Source organism: Mustela putorius, unplaced genomic scaffold, assembly GCF_011764305.1.
Source record: "Mustela putorius furo isolate JIRA1106 unplaced genomic scaffold, ASM1176430v1.1 tig00000196_pilon_pilon_pilon, whole genome shotgun sequence".
Taxonomy (NCBI): Eukaryota; Metazoa; Chordata; class Mammalia; order Carnivora; family Mustelidae; genus Mustela; species Mustela putorius.
The window spans coordinates 9,697,380-9,720,950 of NW_025421310.1; the positions used below are offsets into that span (position 1 = coordinate 9,697,380).

Here is a 23,571-nt window from a genome sequence, read left to right on the forward strand (position 1 = left end):
ATCTTAGTATCTTAGCTTTATATCATAATTTAATTGACAGCTTCTTTCTCTGTCTCAGAGGTATGCAAAATAATAGTGCAAATACAATCACCAATGTCTTAAGTTTGATTATATGGGGTACATGGAAGGCAGGTGTCAGTGAGGAGTCAGGTTGAGGTATTTCTTTTTAAGTTGTCTCTATGCCCAACATGGGGCTCAAACTCACAACCTTGAGATCAAGAGTCACATGCTCTACTGACTAAGCCAGCCAGGTGCCCCAAGGTTGAGGTATAAAATATAAGATCTTATTCCACCAAACACTGTGTTAACAACCTCTCCATGTTGCCATTTGCTCATTTAATTTATTGCTTTTCATTGCTAGAGTGTTCTCCATCTGCACTGCCCAATATGGTAGCCACTGGCCACACACGCTCCTTTAATTTTTAAATTAAAATTGGCTAAATTTAATATATGTTAAGATTCCATTCCTTAGCTGTTCTTGCCACATTCCCAGTGCTCAGTAACTGTATGTGGCTAGTGGCTGCCATTTTGGACAGTATCGATAAATGGAGCATTTCCACCATCACACAAACTTCCATTGGTGAGCACTACTCTAGTTTATACCATTGCTTTTCAAAGTAGGGTCTAGGGAACATCAGCACCAGAATTACCTGGAGCATGTAGAGGTCAGAGTCTTGGGCCCCACCCCAGTCCAAATGAACCAGAACCTGCATTTTAATAGGATCCTCAGGGACACAAAGCATATTAAAGTTTGAGAAGGACCAACTCACTATAGACGTCTACCACATTTAACTACCCAGTTCTTTAAGGATGGACACTTGGGTTCCCTTCACTACCCAAGCCATAGTGCAATGACTATTTGGGGATATGCCCCTTACGTCCCTATAGAAGACTTCTCTGGAATATACACAGAAGTGGGATCATTGGACCAGAAGGCCCACTCTTGATTAATTGCACCAAAAACTGGCAGGTTTTTGTCTAGATTAGAAGGATTCTTGTCTGCCCACACCCTCAGCAATGCTTTCAATTCATTCTGCAAATGTAAGTCACATCCGCATGTAACATACATGAATATTCATTGAATTTTATTGACTATTTGGCTTTGTTCAATATTTTTTGAATATTCACCCAGCAAATAGTCATTGCATTTTATGACAGATAAGCAAAACAGATAAGCACTTCTGCCCCAAGGAAACTCACTTTGAAAGGAGAGGCGCACAGGAAATACATAAATGAATAAGTAAAAAACGAAGTATTATAGATGGGAGTGCCTTGGATAAAAGTCAAGCAGAATAAGGGGGATAGAGAATGTCAAAGGAGGAATTTTAAGTAGGTGGTTGTGAGTTAACTCGGCAGGCCTGGGTTGTCCAAAAGCTGTACAGAAAGAAAGGTTTGGCCCTTGCCAGTTCTTCTGCCCGTAACAGTGTCTTTGTTGACCCGCCTTCCTCATGCCTGATTGTCTCTCCTAATAAAAATAACATGGTAGAAGCCTTGGGGCATGTTGTATCTGTTTGGCCTCTGGAGGCGCTAGAGAATAACGTCAGCCATGCAAGGGGACAGCCATGTGCCTGACCCCCAGTGAAAACCCCGAACACAAAGGCTCAGGGGATCTTCCCCCGTTGGCGGTACCCTGCATGTGTTAGCACACATCGCTGCTGGGAAAAGAAGCAATGCGGGAGTGAGTTATTCCGAATCTCATGGCTGGGCTCTCCCACACTCTGCCCTGTGCACCATTTTCCTCTGCTTCTTTGATGCTGTATTTGTACGTGTAATAAACTGAAACCACCAGTATAGCAGCTTCTCTGGGTTCTGTGAGTCCTTCTAGTGATCCGCTGAACCTGTCTAGGGAATTCCCAGCTACAGTGGTCATGAAACTCTTCAGAGAGAGGAGGACAAGAAGGGAAGAAACTATGCAGACATGTGGCTTGGACGAGGCTCTGAGAGGGTGCTTGGCATGAGAAGGGCTGGCAGGAAGAGACGGTGGATGATGTCTAGAGACTTGTAGCCACCATCAGGAAATGGGACATTCACTCCGAGCAATGTGGGAGGTAGGATTTTGAGAAGAGGACTGACCTGCCCTGACACACATTCTCTTAAAAGGTCACTCTGGCTGCTGTGTCAAAAATAGGGTGTAGGTGGACAGGCCAGAAACATGGAGCCCAGATAGGAAATTTGCAAAAATCCAGGGTGGGAGATGACGGTGGCTGGGAGGGCCCAGGTGGCAAAGGTGGAGGGTGAGTTGAAAAATGGTTTGATTTGGGATCTATTTTGAAGGCAGAGCTGACGAGGTTCAATAATAAGATGGATGTGTGAGAAAAGGAATCCAAAGGAGAGACGAAGGTTTTCACTTCTGAGGACTGGAACAATGGAGAGACCACCGATGGAGAAGATCAAGACTGCTAGAGGAGCCTGCTTGGGTTTGGACCTGCAGATGTGAAGCAGACAGTTGTATGTCAAGTTGAGAGTTCAGGAGCAAGGTCTGGCTGGAGACTTAAATTTGGGAGTCGTCAGCATGTAGATGGTATTTAAAACCACCAGGCCTGATGAGATCACCGAGGGAGTGAGTGTAGACAGAGGAGAGAAGAGGACCAAGTGCCGTGCCCTGCGATACTCCGCCATGTAGAGACAGGACAGGAGAAAGCAGCACCAGACGCGGGTGAAGAACAGCCACTGAGCTATGAGGAAGACCAGGAGGAGGGTGAAGTGTCCCAGAAGCCGAGAAAAAATCTCTCTGAAGGAACAGGGAGTGATCCACTTGTTAAACGCTGCTGATAACTCAAGTAAGATGGGTTCAGCAACACCAAAGTTACTGGCACCCTTGACATGGGTCTGGCTGGTGGAGTCGTGGGGGAGAAAGCCTGCATGGAGTGGGCTCAAGAGAGAGCAGGAGGACAGGAGTTGCAGACAGTGAGTGTAGCCAACTTTTTAGAAAAGAATTGTATTCATGGGGAAAACAAAATGCAGCCCAAAAAAAAAAAAAAAAAAATGCTGAAGGAGAGCCTGAAGGTTGAGAGGTTTCCTTTCTTGTTCTTAATTCCTTTCATGAAACATGGGAGCAATTGCAGCATGTTCCTATGTTAATGAGACTGCTGGCTGGGGAAGAACAAAAGGGATGCAGACAAGGGAGCTCAGAAGAGCTGGCTGGAACAGTGTTCCCAGGAAGGTGAGAGGGATGGGAGATCAGGCACAAGTGGACAAGTAGAGGGCTCTGTCTATAGGAGAGGAGGCAGAGGATGTGGGCACAGACACAGGTAGGTGGCAAGACTGACCTTTCTAGTTTTTGCTATTCTGATGGGTGAAAAGTGGTTTGCTGTTGCTACACAGGAAAGATGGTGACTAGGGTGACATCCTTCCCAGCATGAACCCAGCTCTAGAGAAGAATTCATAGGTTTCCACTCCGTGTGCACCTTTCGCTCCAAGAGCGCAACTCCAGTTTCTCGCTAGACTTCTCCATCTTCATGCCTCTCTCTCCCTCTGCATTCCCTCTGCCCTCTCCCACCCACCCTTTCTTTCTGTCTCTCTGTTTTTATCCCTTAGTGTCTTTCTCTGTCTCCCCCTCCCTTCAGGTTTGCATCGGGGCCTCTCCTCTGAGCCTGGGTGTGGGACCAACTTTCTCATCCCAGCCAGCACTTCCAACCAGAACTTCCAGTCCTTGCTTGACAAAGAACCCCATTTTGAAGCCAAGCAAGGGTGGGGCCTCCAGAAACCTCAGGCTACCTCCATTTCCAGCTTTACTTAACAAGCACATTTGTGGCCCTTGGTCTGTGTCAGGCTCTCATCTAAGCACCTTCAAATATTAACTCATTTAACCCTCCTCATGAGGCATGGAGATCCTATGCTGTTGATAGCGCCATTTTGCAAATGGGGACACTGAGGCACAGAGTGGCCATGTCACTTTAATTCATGCCACTTAAACAGTCTTGCTCCAGTCTCAGTTCTGAACCACTAGGGACATTGCCTCTTTTTCTAGTCCTTTCTCCAGCTCTGCCCTCTGTTGGGGGAAAGACCCTGATCTATGAGCCAGTACACCTGCATTTGGTCTAGTTGTGTGATTTGGGCAGCTCATTGCCCTCTGTGGACTCCAGCTGCCTTACTGATCCAGTGAGGGGGTGGAATGCAGCCAACTCTTGGTGGACCAATGACTTCACTTCAATGTGAGTCAGCCAACCTAAGTCCAGGCCTAATGTCATCACTGACCTCATACTCATCCCAAAGCAAACGCCAAAGCCAGCCACCCCCACTCCAGGTTTCCAGCCCTTCCCAGCACGGAAGGCTTTTCTGAAGTGTGGACACAGGCCACAAGAGGGCCTAAGTACCCTAACTTCCCACACAAGCTTGTCAGTCACCTCACTTAACCCACATCCTCTCCTCCTGCATCTTCCCTCCACCCAACCTGAACTCAACACTACTCAAAAAGAGTGAATTCAGTGCCCACTCTGGGGCCAACCTTGTGAGGTGGGGGGAATTTCAAGGTGGGGAAAGACAATGCTCTTTCTGTCACCTTGAAAGGAACTCATAGCTATGAACCAGCCCACTCCCACCAAAACCCACAGACACTCAACCTCACATCTAGTCCTCATTATTACCATCTCCCCCCTCCACAGTTCAGTCAAATTTCAACACTTCCCTTCCACATCCTCATTCTTGGCTCCATCTCTAACCCCAACCCAATAGGACTCCATCAACATTTTTATCCTCAGATCCTTCCCATCCAGAACTCCTATCCTCAAAACCAACTCCTTACCCCATCCTCTCCCTGTGCCTCTTCTCCCCAAGCCCACCTGCATTCCAAATGCTACCATCAGACCCATCCTAAACCTGTCCATAAACTTTTGTTCCTAATGTAGGGAAAAACATGAAAGACTTTGAGATGGACCCAACAGATGTCTCTGATGGAAAATTAAATGGGTTATCTGATTTTATGGGGTCTCTGCTTCTATTATTGTCTTTGAGTTACTTTACAACTCCATAAATCATAGACAGCTGATAGCAATGCAAATCATGCTTGTCCATACTGTGCAAATGAGTTTTGGCAGGTGGAAGTATAATCAATTTCCCTCCCCCCACCGATGTAGAATAAACGAGTTTTGTATCTATTTATAAATTCATTTCGGCATTCCTTATTGCCTCTACCTATGTGGTTCTTTGTAATATCTTAACAGCTCCATTGTTTATTAATAAATCAAAATATTTGATGTTTATCATATATATATATGCATATGAGAATCATGGTTAGATGCTTTTTAAAAGTTTATCTTAAAACAAAACAAAACAAAACAAAACAAAAACAAAAACTTACTTTTGACACTAGATTTGGTCCCTAAATCCAAACTTAAATTCCTCCAGTATGGACTATACCAATTTTGATATGAACCCTCTCTCTGCCCATCTTAATCCCTTATCCTTATGACACCACAGCTCTCTCTCCAAACTTCATCTGATCCCCATCCCTGGCTTTCTTCCAAATTCTGACCCCACCTCTGCCCTCCTTAATCTTTAATCCTGCCCCCTCCACCCCCTAGGATTAATTCATGGCCCCACCCAGTCACAGTTCCAGGAGGCACCTACTCATTCCCAAAGCGCCACCTCTTCCTCCTTCCTCTTTCCCATCATCCTGACCCCTACAGCTTTCCGATTCCTGCTTCCTGTCCACCTACATCCCCATGGACTCCCTCACCCCAACTGGCCTGTTCCTAAAAGACCATTCACCCAAAATATTGCTTTCCCCAGGCCCCATCTAGGTCCAAGTACAGTTGACGTTCTAACCACATATCTGAAAGATTCCCTTCTTGCCCCTGATGGTCCCTAGTAGGGGAAGGGGAATAGTGGGAGTAAATTGAGGCATCCCTGAGTTTTTTCAGAAGGGCTGCAACATGGCTTTGGTGCTGGAGATGAATCTGGGAACTGCAATTTGGATGTGTTGGATTTGATGTCTGGATAAACTTGAGATAAGTCTATTGATGGTCTTGAGTTTGGGGAACAGGTTGACCGCAGGGAGTATGGTTAAAATGAGGGAGATAGGAATAAGGTGGAAAACGGCCATCTGGGAGCTGATGGGTATAAGGACACGCACAGGGGTTGGATAGAAAGTGGGATGAAAAAACTGATGTTAGGGAGAGTCATGGGAATTTCGGGTGGGTTTGAAGAAGGAAATAGCTTTTCCCTTTCCTCTGGGTGGGTTCTACTGCCCCGAAGTTCACAGTGGGTTCAACTGGGGCCTGGGCGGGGCCAGATCTGGGTCCTAGCTCGTCCTGGAAGCTCCGCCCCAAGCGGAAGGGCCAAGCCCAGGCTTGGGGGGTGTCTGGCAGCAGCCTGCTGAGCCATTGGGGGTGGAGAGGGGGAGGCCAGCAACAGGGAAATGCTGAGGGCGCTGGGGGAGGGAATTCAGGGGTTAAAAGCCATGGGTCCGGGTGAAGTTGGATGCAGCTGGCGGCGAAGCTCCGCACCCGGGCCTCTTACCGAGGTAGGGTCCGCCTGGGGCAGGGGCGGGAGCGTCAAAGGGGAGGAGTGGGGAGAGGAAGGAGAGGTGAGGAGGGAAAGGAGAAGAGGGAGAACAGCTGAGTCAGAGATGGGGAGAGGGAAGCCAAAGGTTCAGTTACAGAAATCTGCAGAGCTGGCGAGGGTGAACAGCGCTGAAAGATAAGCTGTTTGAGGCCAGGTGCGCGGGACGACCCTAAGAGGGTAGCGAGGGGGCGGAAAGCTGCGGGAGAGGGTACTGAGGCACCCGCTCGCTGGAGGGCACCGGTGAACGCGGGCGCACGCTGCGCCAGCCCCTCCTACCTCCCTACTGGGGCTCCCCACGGAGGATGGAAATTAGAGAAGGGGTGCAGATTCCAGGGCCAAGGTTCTTAGTGAAGGAGAGATTACAGGAGCAGAGGTGGGGCAGAGATGGGGGTTCAGCCAGCCCTTAACCACCCCCCCCAACTTCTCAGGCCCCGCCCGCCCTGCTCCCCACCCCGGAGCTGCCATGTGGCCCCTGGCCGCGGTGATCGCCTTCTTGATGGTGGCCTTGTCAGGCGGTAAGAATGCGCGGGGGTGGAGGCGGGGTGGCCGCCGGAACAATGGTAGGAGGGGTCTGGCCAGATGGAGGGGGCGTGGGAGCCCGGAGCTCCGCCTACCGCCCACTCGGGGCCGGGTCCTGTGGGGACAGCCCCCGAGAGCTTCCTGCTTGTCCCTGCATGACCTGGTTTTCCCGCCGGGGTGAGCCCACCATCCCTGGCTCCTTCCTGGGGCGTCCCAGCTCTGCAGGGGGGGGGGGGGCTGCTCTATGTTTAAGTCTCCTGGATCTTCCCTACCAGCCCCTTTCCTGATTGCCCGCCTCTGCACTGGGAAGCCCACTCCCACCCGCATCCCTTGGTCCCTCAGCAGCCTCCCTCACATTCAAGGCCTTCCTGAGAGCATGAAAAGAGTGAGATTCAGGTACAAATTAGCAATGAGCAAGTAAGTTAGCTTCTCTGTTTATTTCATCTGTGAAATGAGAACATAGACGTCCCTACTACAAAAGGTTGTAGTGAATATGAAAATAAGCTAGTGCACAGCAGATAGAAGGGGCTGGCAAGTTAGCCTTGTTACTTTATTAGAAGTACTCACTCTTTCATTTTCAGCCCCTTCCAGAACCTTCCAGTTTGTCCTTCCTTTAAACATCCATGTGACCCCATACCTGATTCTACCCTAAGTCAGTCCCAAAGATTTCTCCTGCCTTTTTGCAGGTATATTCTCTGGAAACCCCATTCAGGCATCATCAACCGTCCATCCATCCAACCAACCAACCAGCCACTTAACCAACAGCTGTTGAACTAGGCACTGTGCTGGGTGTTATACAAGCACACACAGTTCCTGCTCTTAATACCCAGAGCCTAGCGGGGAAGGATGCACACATTATTCAAACAATTACCCAAATAATTAGTTAATAATTAGTTACAACTGTGACAGGAGGTGATGGCTTCAAGGAGCCAAGCCAGGAGCCTAGAGATACAATAAGCTCCTGGTCTGAAAGGCCCCAGCCCAAAGAACTAGACCCCTGAACTGAGACCTGAAGGAGGGAGGAGTCCCCGGGCATCTGGCACTGGGCACGGGGCACCACCCTTGGCCTGAAGGTGGGGTGGTTTCTCTCCTTTGGCACCACTCCCAGGACTTGTGCCCAGTGTCCCAAGCCCCTCCTGGGTACCACGCCCTGGGCTAGGAGCTCCACATGCATCTTCTGGAGCCCTCAACAGCCTTATGAGGTAGGAGTACTATAATTAACTTCAGTTTCACACCTAAAAACCTGGGACTCTGAGACACCAAGTCCTGCCCCAAAGACACTGGTGACGCCTGAGTCAGGATGGGCTCCATATTGCCTGCCCTGTCTCCAGCATCCTAGACCAGGTTCTGGCAACCGTCTTCATTATTTTAGATCTAATGGTCTGTTTAGAATCAACTTTTTTTTTTAACTTACAGTATATTTAAGATTTTATTTATTTATTTATTTATTTGAGAGAGCAAGAACAAGCAGTAGGGAGAGGCAGAGAGAAAGAGAGAGAGAGAGAGAAGCAGACTCCCTGCTGAGCAAAGAACCCTATGTGGGCTCAATCCTAGGACCTGGAGATCATGACCTGAGCTAAAGACAGATGCTTAACCGACTGAGCCACCTAGGTGCCCCACATAACTTACAGTATACTGTAAGTAAAAATTTTATCATGGAGAAGAACCTCCTTTGCTATAAGTAAAAGGTAAGAGGAAAAAATGCATGCTGCACAATTTAACAAAAACCATGTTTCTTGGGTTGGACCATCTGACATTTCCAGTCGTCAGTAGTGTCCCCTTTGGGACCTCCCCCAAAACAGTGACTATAGATGGTTCAACTTAATAAATTTTAGGTTGCTGGGTAAAGGCTTCTGCTTCCTGGTTTTAGAGAGTTCAGGGGACGCCTGGGTGGCTCAGTCAGTTAAGCCTCCGCCTTCAGCTCAACTTATGATCCAGGGTCCTGGGATTGAGTTCCACATTGGGCTCCTTGCTTGGCAGGGAACCTGCATCTCTCTCTGCCTCTGCCTGCCACTCTGCCTGCTTGGGCGCATACTCTCACTCTCTCTCTCTCCAACAAATAAATGAATGAATGAAATCTTAAAAAAAAAAAAAAAAAAAAAAAAAGAAAAGAAAAGAAAGAAGGAAAGAAAGTGAGCTCAGCAAGGATTAGAGAGGTGGTAAAAGCAGAGTAGCCCCATCATGAGACTTTCTCAACAGACTCATACTGGAGGAGAACTGGACAGTGACTCTTATTCCCAAGGCTGCAATTTGATGTCACTCAGCCTCATCTCTCTACCCCCTAAAATGACCTCGTGCCCACCAATGACTCTTGTCCCCAGTTGTGAGAACCACTGAGCTAATCCTTATGCAGGTGGGGCAGCTGGCCCAGAGAGGAGGAGAACCTGCTAGTCACTGAGCTGGGGACCTCCTGTTGTAGCTAATAATTAATAACAGTCCCTGCTTACTGAGTGTTTGCTTTATGCCAGGTACTGTGCCCAATAAGAGATGTTTTCTTTTCCTTTTTTTTTTTTTTTTTTAATTTTATTTATTTATTTATTTAAGAGAGATCACAAGCAGAGGGAAAGGGAGAAGTAGGCTCCCCGCTGAGCAGGAAGCCCAATGTAGGGCTCAATCCCAGGACCCTGGGATCATGACCTGAGCCCAAGGCAGACATTTAACCAACCGTGCCAACCAGGTGCTCTGAGAGATGTTTTCCTATTTTACAGCTGAGGAAGCTAAGGCTGGTGGTTTGTACAGGAGCACCCAGCCAGAAAATGGTACCTTTAGGATTGGGCTTTCTCTCTGGTTGTCAACTTCTGTGTCTCCTCCAATGCCAGACACTGTGCTTGGTCCTGGGGATATAGCTCTGAATAAAGCAGATAAGGTGCCTGTTGCTGATGGAGCTTACAGTCAAGCTGGGGAGATTTTTAAAAAAGTAAAGAGCCACATGAATTGTAAACAAATATAAAGAGAAATGAAATGGATAGTGACCATGGCTCTGATGAAAATCAGCTTGGGGGGATATAACAGGGAGTGACTAGTGGGCTGGGGAGGCCAATATTAGACCAGGTGGCCAGGAATCTGGGATGGCTTCTGTCTGAGCTGAGCTGAGCTCTCAGAGTCAAGAGGGACACAGACATGTAACCTGTCGATTCTGAGTGCCATCAAGTAGAATATTTCCTGTGTATGATGTCTTATGTCTACCCTGTCCAATATGGTAGCTTCTGGCCACATGGGACTCTGCTGAGCATGTCCAGTGTAACCGGTGTGGTTGAAGAACTGAATTTATTTCATTTGCATTAATTTAAATTTAAATATCCACATGGAGCTAGTGGCTGTCATATTGAGCAGCACAGAACTAGATGAAGAACTGTGTCTGGAGAATGGGTCCATGAATCTGGAACACGGTGTGTGAAGGGGAGAGGTTGGAGATGGGGGCAAGGGGGCTCTTAAGGGTCAGATGATAAGAGTCCTGCAAAGTTTGAATTTGAGCAGTTAGGTTATGGGTTGTGTTTAAAGCCATAGAGCTACCCAGTAAATACATACTGAAAGGATGGATGGATGGATGGAAGGATGGATACATACTTAGTGCCTACGTAGATGTGTAGGTCAGCCTCATTCTTATCTCCTGAAATCCATACCCATGGTGGGATGAAGAAATGCAGGTGAGGAGAAAGTCAGGCTTCTGCTTACCCATCAGAAGCTTCCTTGTTCAGGGAACTCTGAACCCCCAAAGGAGTTAGCACCTACCTGGAAAAGGAAATCATCACCTCTCTGCCCTGACTCATCTCCATTACATGGAAGACAGCAACTTCCAGAGGCCGACAAATGAATCATCAGTTCCTGGTCATCCAGAGCAAAATTCTGACCCTCTCCCCAAGCCCAGCTCCTCCTTTCCCTCTGGATCCCAATTCCCTAACATTTTCTCTTCTTTACTAGGCATCTCACAGGAATATCCCAAGATTCTCAACGGCTCCAATGGGACCAGCGGGTTTCTCCCGGGTGGCTACACCTGCCGTCCCCACTCTCAGCCCTGGCAGGCAGCCCTGCTAGTGCAGGGGCGCCTGTTCTGTGGGGGAGTCCTGGTCCACCCCAAATGGGTTCTCACTGCCGCACACTGTCTGAAGGAGTATGTGGGGGTCAAGGCAGCATGAGGGTTGGGGCGAGAACGGGACTGGGGTGGTGGGGGAGTGGATCTGGATAGAGGATGAGGTCAGAGTTAATGCTGGTTGGGAATGGGATTGGAGTTGAGGTGTGGAAGATGTCTGGAGAGGAGAAAGGTGGTGGAGATGGGCTTATCCTCTCTAATCACCCCTTCCTGCACCCACAGAGGGTACAGAGTTTACCTGGGCAAGCATGCCCTGGGGCGTGTGGAGGCCGGAGAGCAGGTGAGGGAGGTAGTCCGCTCTATCCCCCACCCTCAATACCAGATCAGCCCCACCCACCTGAACCATGACCACGACATCATGCTTCTGGAGCTGCAGTCCCCGGTCCAGCTCACGAGCCACATCCGTGTCCTGCCTCTCTCCCACAATGACTGTCTCCCCGCTGGTACCTGCTGTCGGGTGTCTGGCTGGGGCACCACCACCAGCCCCCAGGGTAGGCAGCCTTACAGGTGGCCTGAGGGGTCAGTGGGACAGAAATGGGAGGGAAGGCTGGAGGAGGATTCCTTTATAAATATAAATAACAACAGATAGTTATATGTTATATATCACATATATGTGTTATCTATCTCCATATAAATATAAATTTATAAATATAGTTATGTTACATATATCCTTTTAACAAATGTCTATAAAGTTATATGTATAGATTACATAGTTCTATATCCTTTGTAAATATGTATAAAGTTACATTATATATCCCTTATATAAATGTACATAGAGTTGTAAAGTCATAGATTATATATGTCATAGATCAACTATCATATAAACCTATATATCCTTTATCTAAATATATAAATTAATAAAAACAAATATGGCAATATATGCCATATTTTACATGTATATATAAATATATATCACTATGCATTTGTATATACAGATTATACAGATTTTCTAAATCATAAATTCTATTATTTGTGTATTTATTTAAATATGTTTGCATATAAATTTTGTATTATATAAATTATACATAAATATATTTAAATAAATATGTGACTTGCAAATTTGAAATCTCGGCAGGTATTGATCTGTTAAATGTAAGGAAATGTAGGTTTATCCTTTGTGTAAAAAGGACACATGCATGAATAGAAGGTTGATCCTTATAGCAACAAGGGCCCTTTGCATCTCCTTCTTTGTGCACAGGCTTCCTCCTGTCTCATTCCCTCTTCCTCCCTGACTTGTCATCTTTCTCCCCTGTTCTTCCCATCCCCGGCCCTCTGTCTCACCATCTCCCACCGTCCCTCTCCTCGGCTCCCGACTTTCTATGGCTTTTCCTTCCCAGTCTGCATGCATTCTTTCCATCTTCCCTTCCACTTCCCTCCTGTTTCTCTCCATACCTGCCTCCTCCATCACTTTACCCAGACACATGCTCCATCTCTCTACCTCTTCAACACCATCCCCTTTGCATCCGTTTTCTACAGACTCTCCTGTTTAACTCCCACCTCATAGTCTGTCCTAGACAGACACCCTTAGACCCTCCTCTCTCTCCTCCCCAGTGACTTACCCCCAAACCTTACAATGTGCCAACATCCAGCTACGCTCAGATGAGGAGTGTTGTCAAGTCTACCCAGGGAAGATCACACCCAACATGCTGTGTGCCGGCTCAAAGGAGGGCGGCAAGGACTCCTGCGAGGTGAGAACAAGGGGGTAGTGGGTTGCCGTGGGCCAGGAGGATGGAGGTGGGGACAGATGCTGAGGGGAAAGGACTTGCTTCTAGCCTTAGGGGAAGCAATCTTTTTATTATTTTAATTTTTTTAAGATTCTATTTATTTATTTGACAGAGAGACAGCAAGAGAGGGAACACAAGCAGGGAAAGTGGGAGAGGGAGAAGCAGGCTTCCCACTGAGCAGAGATCCCAGTGTGGGGCTCAGTCCTAGGACCCTGGGATCATGACCTGAGCCAAAGGCAGACACTTAATGACTGAGCCACCCAGATGCCCAGGCAGCAATCTTTTAAAATGGCATTTCCTCTAGTACTGAGGGTCAAGATAAAAAGAGAGTACCTGTGGCGGGAGAATATAATTCACTGTAAGCCTCAGCTTTTGGTGGACAGTGGCTGTCCAGATTCCTGTGTTGAGATTCATAAAGGTTGGCATTCTTTCAGTTACAAGTGACAGAAACCCATCCAACTAGCTTAAGCAAGACACGCTGGCTTTTGTAACGGAAAACTCCAGGTGTGTCTTGTTTCAGGTACAGATGGATCCAGGTGCACAAATAATGTGTTTAGGACTCTGTCTCTTTTCAACTCTGCTCTTCTCTCTTGTTTTTGTCTTCATTCTCAAATAAGCTTTTCCCATACAATAGCAAGATGGCCCCAGCAGCTTTGGGCTTACATCCCACCCTCCTACGCTACTTGACTAAAAAGAATTTTCCAATGGTTTACATGAGCATTTTGAGTATGAGTCTCACTAGTCTGACTCAGGTCATGTGTCCTGAACCGTCACTCTAACCAGGACTGTGCGATTCTCTGATGGACCAAGTCTGTCATGGGACTATGTGGGTCAGGAAGGGGCAGGGACAAACAAGTATTGAGGTAAAGGGAGGGGCCTTTCCCCAAAACAGAAAATCAGGAGGCAGTTCCCAAAATAAGGGGAAATGATACTATATGGCTGAAAACCTCCACAAACACAAGAAACAAAACCTATGTCCAATAGAGGAGGCTCCTGAGATTGATTTTTCGGTCAGTAGGAAAGAATGATGAATGAATTAATGATGTGTGCCTTGACTAATCGATGATGTCTGTCTTGGGTCCAGGGCAGAGAAGTGGAAGTACAGGAAGTACATATGTCACATACAGACCTGGATGAGTTTACTCAGTAGTAAGATGGCGCCAGGGAACCATAAAGCCACAGCAGGGTGGGGGTGGGGTGGGGTAGGAGTGCCAGAGAGCCAGGAGTGGGTATTAAAGTGACGTGTCACCACTCTAACAGACTGAGGAGCAGAGAAAAACATGGAGAGAGAAGCCTCTTAATCTTGGTCTCCATGCACATCCAGCTCCATTTTTCTTTGTTTCTCTTTCGGTGTTAATCCGTTCCTCCGTGTTTGTCGTCTTGTCTTCCCTGTTTCTCTCTCACTCCACCAAGGACCCCACCTCTCTCTCTTCCCCCACTCAGGGCGACTCCGGGGGCCCCCTGATCTGTAACGGAACACTCCATGGCATCATCTCCTGGGGAGACTTCCCATGCGGGCAGCCCAACCGGCCTGGTGTCTACACTCGAGTCTCTCAGTATGTTCTATGGATCCGAGACACAATTCGAAAACATAGAACTCAGGAGCAGAAATGGACGAAGAGCCCACAATAAAAGCCAGGTTGGCTCACCTGTCTCCTTCCTCCCTGCGTGCCTTCCTCACTCCTTTGCCCCATTAGCCCAGCCCTTCTCGGCCCCTCCCAAAGTTTCACTTAACCAGTGATCCGTGTTCTCAATGTGTCCGATCCCAGTGGATGTTTCGTGTTTCAGAAGCATCCAGTCACTCCTGGTATCATGGTGTCCCAGGTACTGCATCCGGAAACGCCTCGGTGTCCTCAACATTCCAACCTGGACAGTGTTCCACGACTCCTGCTGTCAGCATAACCCCAGATGGCCATCTGAATGTTCTGTCTGTGGGACACCCTTAATGCATGCATTGGCCCATTTCAACCATATTTCATGTCCTGTGAATGGAACGTCCTTGACAACATTCTACACCCCTTCAAATATTCATTTATTGCCAACATTCTAGACACTTCTCTGTTTGGTGCTCAAGAAGGTTCTAAACTTCCGTGATAGTTCATACTGAAAATATTCTCTTGTGTCCAGAATCTGCCCCAACAATATTCTAGGTGCATCTGAATGATTAATCACATCACAGCTAATATTAAATCCTCATAGAAGTTCATTCTCACATAGTTTGGGGTCTTCCACGTGTCCTATCCCCCACTTTGCCAGTATTCCCTGTCCCTGAATCCCTATGCCTACAAAAAATAGTACACAAGATTGGTGTTTTAGGGTTCAGTACCCAGGGGGCCTCCATGTCTAGACCCTATTAGCTGCCAAGTACCCTGTCCTTTTCTCTCCCCCACCAAGCACCTTTGTTCAGTGACCCCAAATGCAGTGACTAAATGCTCAAGTCACCAAGTCCCTGCTTTGAACAAAACAGAACTCAGCGCCCCTCTATATTTTTTCATCTGTAAAAGGAGCACATCATTTCTCCTCACAGCACTGTTATGATGAATGTCAAGCATTTCCACCCTTATTATTACTTGCATGGTTCTCTATAGAATATCACCTTAGGGTGTCAACAACAACCCCTCAAATTTTCAGTGTCTAAAAAAGTGTTACCTTTGGGGTGCCTGGGTGGCGCAGCTGGTAGAGCATATGACTCTTGATCTCAGGGTCCTGAGTTCAAACCCCATGCTGGGCACAGAACTTACTTAAAACAACAACAACAACAAAAGTTACTTTTTTCAGCATTTGTTCTGTGGTGACCATCTGTAGGCACCCTCCTGGGTGTTGGTAATACTTTATTTGTTGTATTGGTGCTGGTAAATACTTTATTTACCAAATACCAGCACTTATCACCAGGCACTGTTGCAGACACAGCTGCTAAACAGTTAATTAGATAAAACTTCTGCCTCATAGAGCTCATGTTCTTTGAAAGGAAACACAATTAAAACAAAAAACAAGGAGATAGACTGAAGTGGCAATGTAAACCATGGCAAAAAAAGCAGAGATAAAGGATAAGGAATGTTGGGTTGGGAGAGTGAGTGGAGTTATTTTATTTTTTATTTAAGTTCCATGCCCACATGATGCTTGCAATCACAAACCTGAGATCAAGTCACATGCTCTACCAACTGAGTCAGCCAGATGCCCCAGAATTGCTATTTTAAATAGGTTGGTCTGGGGAAGAGACCTTAGGTGGTAACATTAAAAAGCAAAAAATAAAACAAACAAAAACACGGAAGGATGAAGGGAGAGAGGCAAGTGCACATCTGGGAAGCAGTACCCCATGCAGAGAACACCCATGCAAAGGCCCTGAGGCAGGAGCCAGCCTGGCACATCTGATTTGGGAAAATGGTGAAAAGGTTGGTGTGGAGGTGACTGCGCTTCAGGAGCTCAGGCAGGAGGTGAAGTTTCTTGGACCAGGTGATGTTCTAAGAGAAGTTAAGGGGGGGGCAGATTCTGGATCTGCTTGAAGAGATTGTTGGACAGTGCTGACATCAGATGAGGAATGTGAGAGAAAAGACAGCCAAGGAAACCTCAATGCTTCAGCCTGAGCAACCGCATACTAAACGAAGCTGCTGTTTACTAAAACTGGGGAAATTTTGTTAGGAAGAGATGCAGAGAAATACTGGGAGTTTTTGTTTTGAACTGTTTATCAGTCAAGTGACAATAAACTCTGCCCTCGAGGCACCTGGGTGGCTCAGTCCTTAAACGGCTGCCATCGGTTCAGGTCATGATCCTGGGGTCCTGGGATGGAGCCCCACAAAGGGCTGCCTGCTCCCGGGAAGCCTGCTTCTCCCTCTCCCACTCCCCCTGCTTGTGTTCCCTCTCTTGCTGTGCCTGTCTCTGTCAAATAAATAAATAAAATCTTATAAATAAATAAATAAGCAAACAAACAAACTCTGCCCTCAGGGGATTTACAGAAAATCAACAACTAAACTAAATAACTGAATTGTGAGTATTTCTATGTGATAATAAATGTTATCCATGAAGGATCTAAAGGGGTTTCGAGTTAGACAATTAAGAGGGTAGGCTGTTTCCCACAGGCAGTCAGCAAGGGCTTCTCGGAGGAGGGGGCATTTGGCTGAAGACCTAAAAAGTCAGAGGGACCCACTTGTGCAAAGAACAAGTAATCTCTCCAAAGGAGGAAGCCATCATCCTTTGGTGTCCCAAGAGCAGAAGGTACACATTAATTAAGGGTATGTAACGAAGGATACAGTCCACAGACTGTAGTTTAGTGTTTAAAAGCACACACACAGGCTGGGGACTCCTGGCTGGCTCAGTTGGTTGAGCGTAAGATTCTTGATGTTGGGGTTGTGAGTTCAAGGCCCACACTGGATATAGAGATTACTTAAAAATAAATAAATAAAAGCACAGAGAGTGGAGTCTGAAGGATCTGGTTTTGGATGGGAAGAAACTAGCTTTTGGGGAGTCTCTGTTTCCTTCTCTGGTACTAACAGGACCTACTGCTCTGGGTTGTTAGGAGAATGATTGGCATTTAAAGCCTGCCCACATCAACTTCTCATTCTGTGGGAAAGCAGCATGAAGTAGCAGCTGAGAACAGAGTTTCTGAGGCCAGGCTGCCTGGATGTGAACTCCAGCTCTGCCACTTACTTAACCCTATAACTTACTTTCTCCGTGCCTCAGTTTTCCCATCACTCAAATGGGTATAACACTGGTACTTAACACCACATTGCATAAAGACCCAAAAGCTAAGGGTCAAACCATAAAGCTAATGGAAGATAATGGAAGAGAACATTTCTGTGCCTCAGGGGTGAATAAAGACTTTAAAACTTCAGATGGACTAATCATAAGGCAAAAATGGTTTAATTTGATGAAGGATTTTCTGTTCAACAAAAGACAACAAGGACAAAGTAAATCAATGGATGGAGATACTTGCAAAGTGTAATACTGACCTGGCATTGGCATCTAAAATGTGCAAGGACAGTGCCTGGGTAGCTCAGTTGGTTAAGCGACTGTCTTCAGCACAGGTCATAATACTGGAGTTCCAGGATCCAGTCCTGCATCAGGCTCCCTGCTCAGTGGGGAGTCTGATGCTCCCTCTGACCCTCCCTCCTATCATGCTCTTTCTATCTCTCTCATTCTCTCTCTCAAATAAATAAATAAAATCTTTAAATAAAATAAAAAGTACAAGGAAATCCTGCACATAAACAAGAAGGACACTCAAGGCTGTGAATAGATTTGCAGAGGAAACAAACAGGAAGGTAAGATGAAAGGTGTACGTACTCATTAGTCATCTAAGAAACACAAAAGCAAGTAACAATCCCTTTATGTTTATTAGATGGATTAGAAATCTTTAAAGTGAAGTAACTCATGTATTGGCAGGGATGCAGAAACAATACTTGAGCGCACAGCTGGTATGAACAGACACTGTCCAGTTATCTTGGAAGGTAATTTGGCACTCCTTGGCTGAATTAAGTCTATGTACACCCTCAGACCCAGAAGTGCCACTCCTGAGGTCTATCCTAGGACAATGATCATGCAGATCACAAAGAGGCAAACATGAAGTGTCTGTCACTCATCTCTTTGTTGTGCTGGGAATTAGAGGAAAACTAAGCACCCACTCATGGTGGGGCAGGGAGGGGGGTAGATGTCAGAAGGTGGAGAGCCCTATGGATGGCCACATGTGATCGTAATCTTAAAGGTACAGTGCTTGATACCAATCAATGGTGAAAATTAAAAAGACTGACAATATTAAGAGTTGACAAAGATATGCGGCACTGGAAGGCTTAAACACTGCTGGTGGCAATGCACAGTGGGTTAACCACTTCCGAAAACATTGGGCAATTTCTTATAGAGTTAAACATACACATCGTATGAATCCTGCAGTGCCACTCCTAGGTGTCTGGCTAAGAGAAATGAAAACATATGCCCACACAATGATGTGTGCATGCATGTTTACATCAACATTATTTGGAATAACCCGGAAACTGGAAGCAACCCAGATATCCAACAACTGGTGAATGGATGTGGGCTGTTGTACATCAGCACCGTGGGATACTGCACAGCAGTAAAAAGCAATGAACTCTTGTCAGGAAAATGCAAAAACACGGGTGATTCTGATATGCATTATATTAGTGAGAGAAGCCAAACATTTATGTGATGGTCTAAAAAAGGCAAAACCACAGTGGCAGAATGTAGATCAGTGGGAGCCTGGGGATAGAGGAGGGAGGGAGAGCTTTTGCAGAAGGAGTGCAGGGTAGCCTAAGGATGGGCAGGAAGGTGAGAGGTACTGTTCTATGTTTTGATTATAGTGGAGGTTGCTTGATAGTGTCCAGTTTTTGAAATTCATCAAATGGAATGCCTGATATGAATGGATTTTAATTTAGGTAAATAATGCCTTCTTTAAAAATGAAAACAAAAGCATAGTTCTGAACTTAAAAATGAAAACCTGTATACCACAATACTGCTGAAATAAATTCAAACTACACAGAACTCTACATAGCATTTTTCACATAAAATATACTTGGTAAGAATGCATGCTAATAGAAAAAATATACAACACCATGAATGTATTAAGTGCTACTAAACTATGCACCTTAAATTGTGAACTTTACTTGCGTGTATTTAACTTTACCTTTTTAATTTTTAAAAATGTAACATTTTATGTGACTCACATCATAGTGTTTAAAAAGTTGTGCAGTACGGGCGCCTGGGTGGCTCAGTGGGTTAAGGCCTCTGCTTTCGGCTCAGGTCATGGTCCCAGAGTCCTGGGATTGAGCCCCGCATAGGGCTCTCTGCTCAGCAGGGAGCCTGCTTCCCCCTATCTCTCTGCCTGCCTCTGTGCCTACTTGTGATCTCTGTGTGTCAGATAAATAAATAAAATCTTAAGAAAAATAAAAAAGCTGTGCAGTAAAAAACCCAAGAGCAGAAGGTACACATTAATTAAGGGTATGTAACGAAGGATACATAGTATGTATACTATATATACTATGTATCCTTAACAAAGGATATACACAAAGAATGTATACCATACATACTATGTATCCTTTGTTACATTACTATGTAATACACAGTATGTGTAGTATACATACTATGTATCAAAGGATACATAGCAACAATGATAAGAGCAAAGATACAGTAACAAGAAACAATAGCAAAGGATAGTAACAAAGACAACAGCAGTGATGTAGTTTTAGAATACAGGTGAGGTTCAGTGGCGTGGAGTCTGGAACCGAACACCAGGAAAGAATTCTTGAGACATCCTTGGTGCAAAATGGTGGTTTATTAAAGCATGGGACAGGACCCGTGGGCAAAGAGCTGCTGCGCTGGGGTTGTGAGGGGTGGCAGGTTATGTACAGTGGGGTTGGGGGAGGTAAGGAAAAAGGGAGGTTTCAAAAGAACTTTCATTGCTAAAGGGGACCTACAAGATACCGAGAGACCTTGAGTCCCTGTCATTGTCAAGGTCTTTCCCTCTAGCAAGGTATTAATTAACATTTAGTTGGAAGATTCCTAAAGAAGGTCACATATGTCCCACCCAGGAGTGGGGGTGGGGGAAGGTAGCCGGGTTTCAGTTTGTGCTTTGTCCTAAGACAGCCTCCTGTTCCCTCATTGGCAGGAACACACAGTACCAAAGAAACAGCAAAGACGCACAATGGTGAGGACAATAGCAGAAGGGGAAGGCGACAAAGGGAATAGGGGAATAAGGAAAACAAAGAAGGACTTGCACGTATCACTCACAGCGATGTGCCACCAGCGAATTCCTCTCTCCACACCCGAGGCTTTAGATCTAAATATATTCTTTTTTTAAATAGCACCTACACAGTGAGAGGGGTTTCGGGAGGACTAATTGCATTAATATGTGATAAGCACACAGAGCACCTGGCACTGAGCGAGTGATTACTGAGCGGTGCTCCCATTAGTGCAGTCATTGTTCTCACGGACAAAATAGTTATGATGATTTGTCTCCAAGGCCCCCGAGCCAGAGCTGCCAGCCTTGGATGACTTGGGAGCAGCCAGCTGGGGATTTGGGAAAATGGGAGGAGGCCGCCCAAATCTTTCCTGCGGAACAAAAAATAATGACATACCTGAGTTGGAGATTCTGCCTGCCAACAACACCTTCCTTAATCCAGGAAGGCTAGCCAGGTGGCCAGGCTTCTCACGCGCCCCTCCGCCTCCCTCCCTCTCCCGGGATTTTGCAGCCACTTGCCCTCCTCTTCCTGTTTTTGCTCAGGGGAATTTTAATAACAATGGGATCCCGCACGGGAGGGATTAGGAAAACCTGTGGTTGTTGAGGGAGGAGCTGGAAAAGTCTTTTGGAAAAGACTGGAGAAGGGACTGAAATCCCGGGGAGTGTGTCAGAGGCATAACCATGCTTACCAGCATTGGCCTGGCGGGCCAAGCCCCTGGTTTGGTTTTGTTTTGTTTTCCTCCCAAGGTGCCAGGTGGGGAAATGTCAGCTCCTAGACTAGACGTAGGCTAAGAAGTTCTTCCCCTCTTGTCTGAAGGGTCCAGGCCAAGCTCAGCCAGCCACTTTCCCTACTGGGATTCCTTTTATGAGGGGCTGGGCTGGACTTTTGAGCCTAATAGAGATATTGGTTTCATACCTAATCCCAGTGTGTGGGGGTGGGGTTCTCCAACACCATCAAGCAGTTGTCCCACAATTCATAGTAACTACACTATCTACCAGGAGGTAGTGTCAGATTGCACGTGTAGATGACGGGCTCAGTCAGGCAAGACTGCCCACACCCCTTGCCTTCAGATGCCAGTCTCAAATCCAAGTTCTTTACCTGTCCTGGCCAAGTGCTATACAGACTGGAGGGTTCCATGACCTCCTCCTTGAGTTTAATTAATTTGTCAGAGCACCTCACAGAACTCAGAGAAATATTTTACTGACTTGATTATTGGTTTCTGTAGAAGGATAAAACTCAGAGCAGCCAGGTGAAAAGAGATGCGTAGAGCAAGATCTGTCAAGGAGCTTCCTTGACCTGTCTGGTGTGCCATTCTCTCCGCACCTTCAACCACCTGAAAACTCTCTGCAGCCCCCTCCTTTTGGGTGTTTGTGGGGGCATCCCTGCATAGGCACAATTAATTAACTCATTGTCTATTGGTGATTGAGTCCACCTGCAGCCCCCATCTCCTCCCATTCTTAGGTGCATTCACATGACAAAAGACACTTTTTTTTTCTTTCTTAGGAAATTCCAAGAGCTTTAGACTTTGCCGGGAATGAGGACTTAGACCAAAAACAAACTTTAAAAAAAAAAAGATTTTATTTATCTATTTGACGCAGAGAGAGAGAGACCACAAGCAGGCAGAGAGGCAGACAGAGAGAGGGGGGAAGCAGGTTCCCCACTAAGCAGAGAGCTCAGTGCGGGACTCTCAGAGTCCTGGGAATCTCTGAGTCTCTCAATCCCAGGAACCTGAGATCATGACCTGAGCCACCCATGCGCCCCCAAAAACATACTTCTTATCCTGAATCACATTATCACGGGGGCAATGAGCATACAAACCCAAAGTCAATGACAAGACAAAAGAAGCAGACAGACTGTGGGTGGGTAGACAGGGAGGGAGGCCCAGATCAGGATTTTTGGAGAAGAGATAGTGAAGGATAATGTTGTTGTCCATCCACAGAAAGAGGATGGACTCCTCCATCTGAAGTTTGGCCCACATGTCAAGACTGACATGCTCCACACACACCACCAACCTGTTCTCAGACCCTACTCACTCCATCTTGTATCCTCACCACTCATCTGGTCCTCTGCTCTGGGTCCCTCCTGACTCTGTGAGGTGACCACAGTTGGCACTGTGAACAGGCATCGAGATGACCACCACAGGGTCTTTCTCATCATGCTGTCCTGCTCACTGGCCCTGTTGTCTGCTGGCAAACATGCATTTGGAGTCATGCTGCTTGGCACTATATTTGCTGAGATCTGCGTCTGCTGTAGACATAACTGACCCAAGTCAGAAGCTTCCATAGTTGGCCTTCAAGAACAGAGGTATGAGGCTGGGGGCTTCCATCAGGTGGCCCTGGGTAGCATGTCTACACCCAGACCCATCTGTGTGTCTCTTCCCAGCTCAGGAGTTCTGAGCTGAGGGTTGGGAGGTGCGGGGAGGGACCTGAAAATTACAACCGTCTAATCACACTGTTGGTTCTCTTGGCAACTAGACTGCTTTTTTCTCCACGAGTGACCAAAGCAGCATAAATTCTGGTAGGGTTAAAAGAGGATTTCGACTCAGGTCACGATCTCAGGGTCTTGAGATGGAGCCCTGGCAGGCTCTGGGCTCAGCGTGGAGTCTGCTAATGTCTTTCCCTCCCCTTGCCATGCAAGACACCAATGGCTGCAGAGGGCCAGACCTCTGGATGCAGATTTGGGGGCCAGGAGCCAGGGAGCAGTTAGTGGCGGTGGCAGTGTTGGGATGGGATGTCTCAGAAGAAGGAAGGGACACTGAATCCTAGGGAGAATCAGTATCCCAAGGATCCAGAGCAGAGGACCAGATGAGTGGTGAGGATACAAGATGGAGTGAGTAGGGTCTGAGAACAGGTTGGTGGGACAGTTGGGGAGCTGTTGGATGCACAGACCTGAAGCCGGGAGAGACTAAGAACCACCCCATCCCAGGTGACATGTGAAACTGTCCTATGTATGCAGTCAGTGCCAAGAAGAAGGCTTAGGACAGGCCCCGGGGAACGCCCTTGTTTGTAAAGTCACTAGGGGAGGAAAAAAGGCCTATTCATAACTGAGAGGC

At 46.8% G+C, this 23,571-nt stretch overlaps 1 protein-coding gene across 2 annotated transcripts; it reads left to right on the forward strand.

Annotated features, from left to right (window-relative positions):
- The first annotated feature begins 6,337 nt into the window (after positions 1-6,337).
- Positions 6,338-16,605, forward strand: KLK13 (kallikrein related peptidase 13). 2 transcript variants are annotated; one of them, XM_045077435.1, is made up of 6 exons: positions 6,338-6,463; positions 6,933-7,019; positions 10,945-11,134; positions 11,336-11,604; positions 12,665-12,801; positions 14,281-16,605. In XM_045077435.1, the coding sequence occupies exons 1-6, from the start codon at positions 6,421-6,423 to the stop codon at positions 14,467-14,469; spliced, it is 915 nt and encodes a 304-aa protein (XP_044933370.1). In that variant the 5' UTR covers positions 6,338-6,420; the 3' UTR covers positions 14,470-16,605. The 2 variants fall into 2 exon arrangements, with proteins under 2 accessions (XP_044933370.1, XP_004767210.1); XM_004767153.3 differs by lacking the exons at positions 6,338-6,463; positions 6,933-7,019 and having other exon boundaries at positions 9,613-11,134.
- Positions 16,606-23,571: the final 6,966 nt, after the last annotated feature.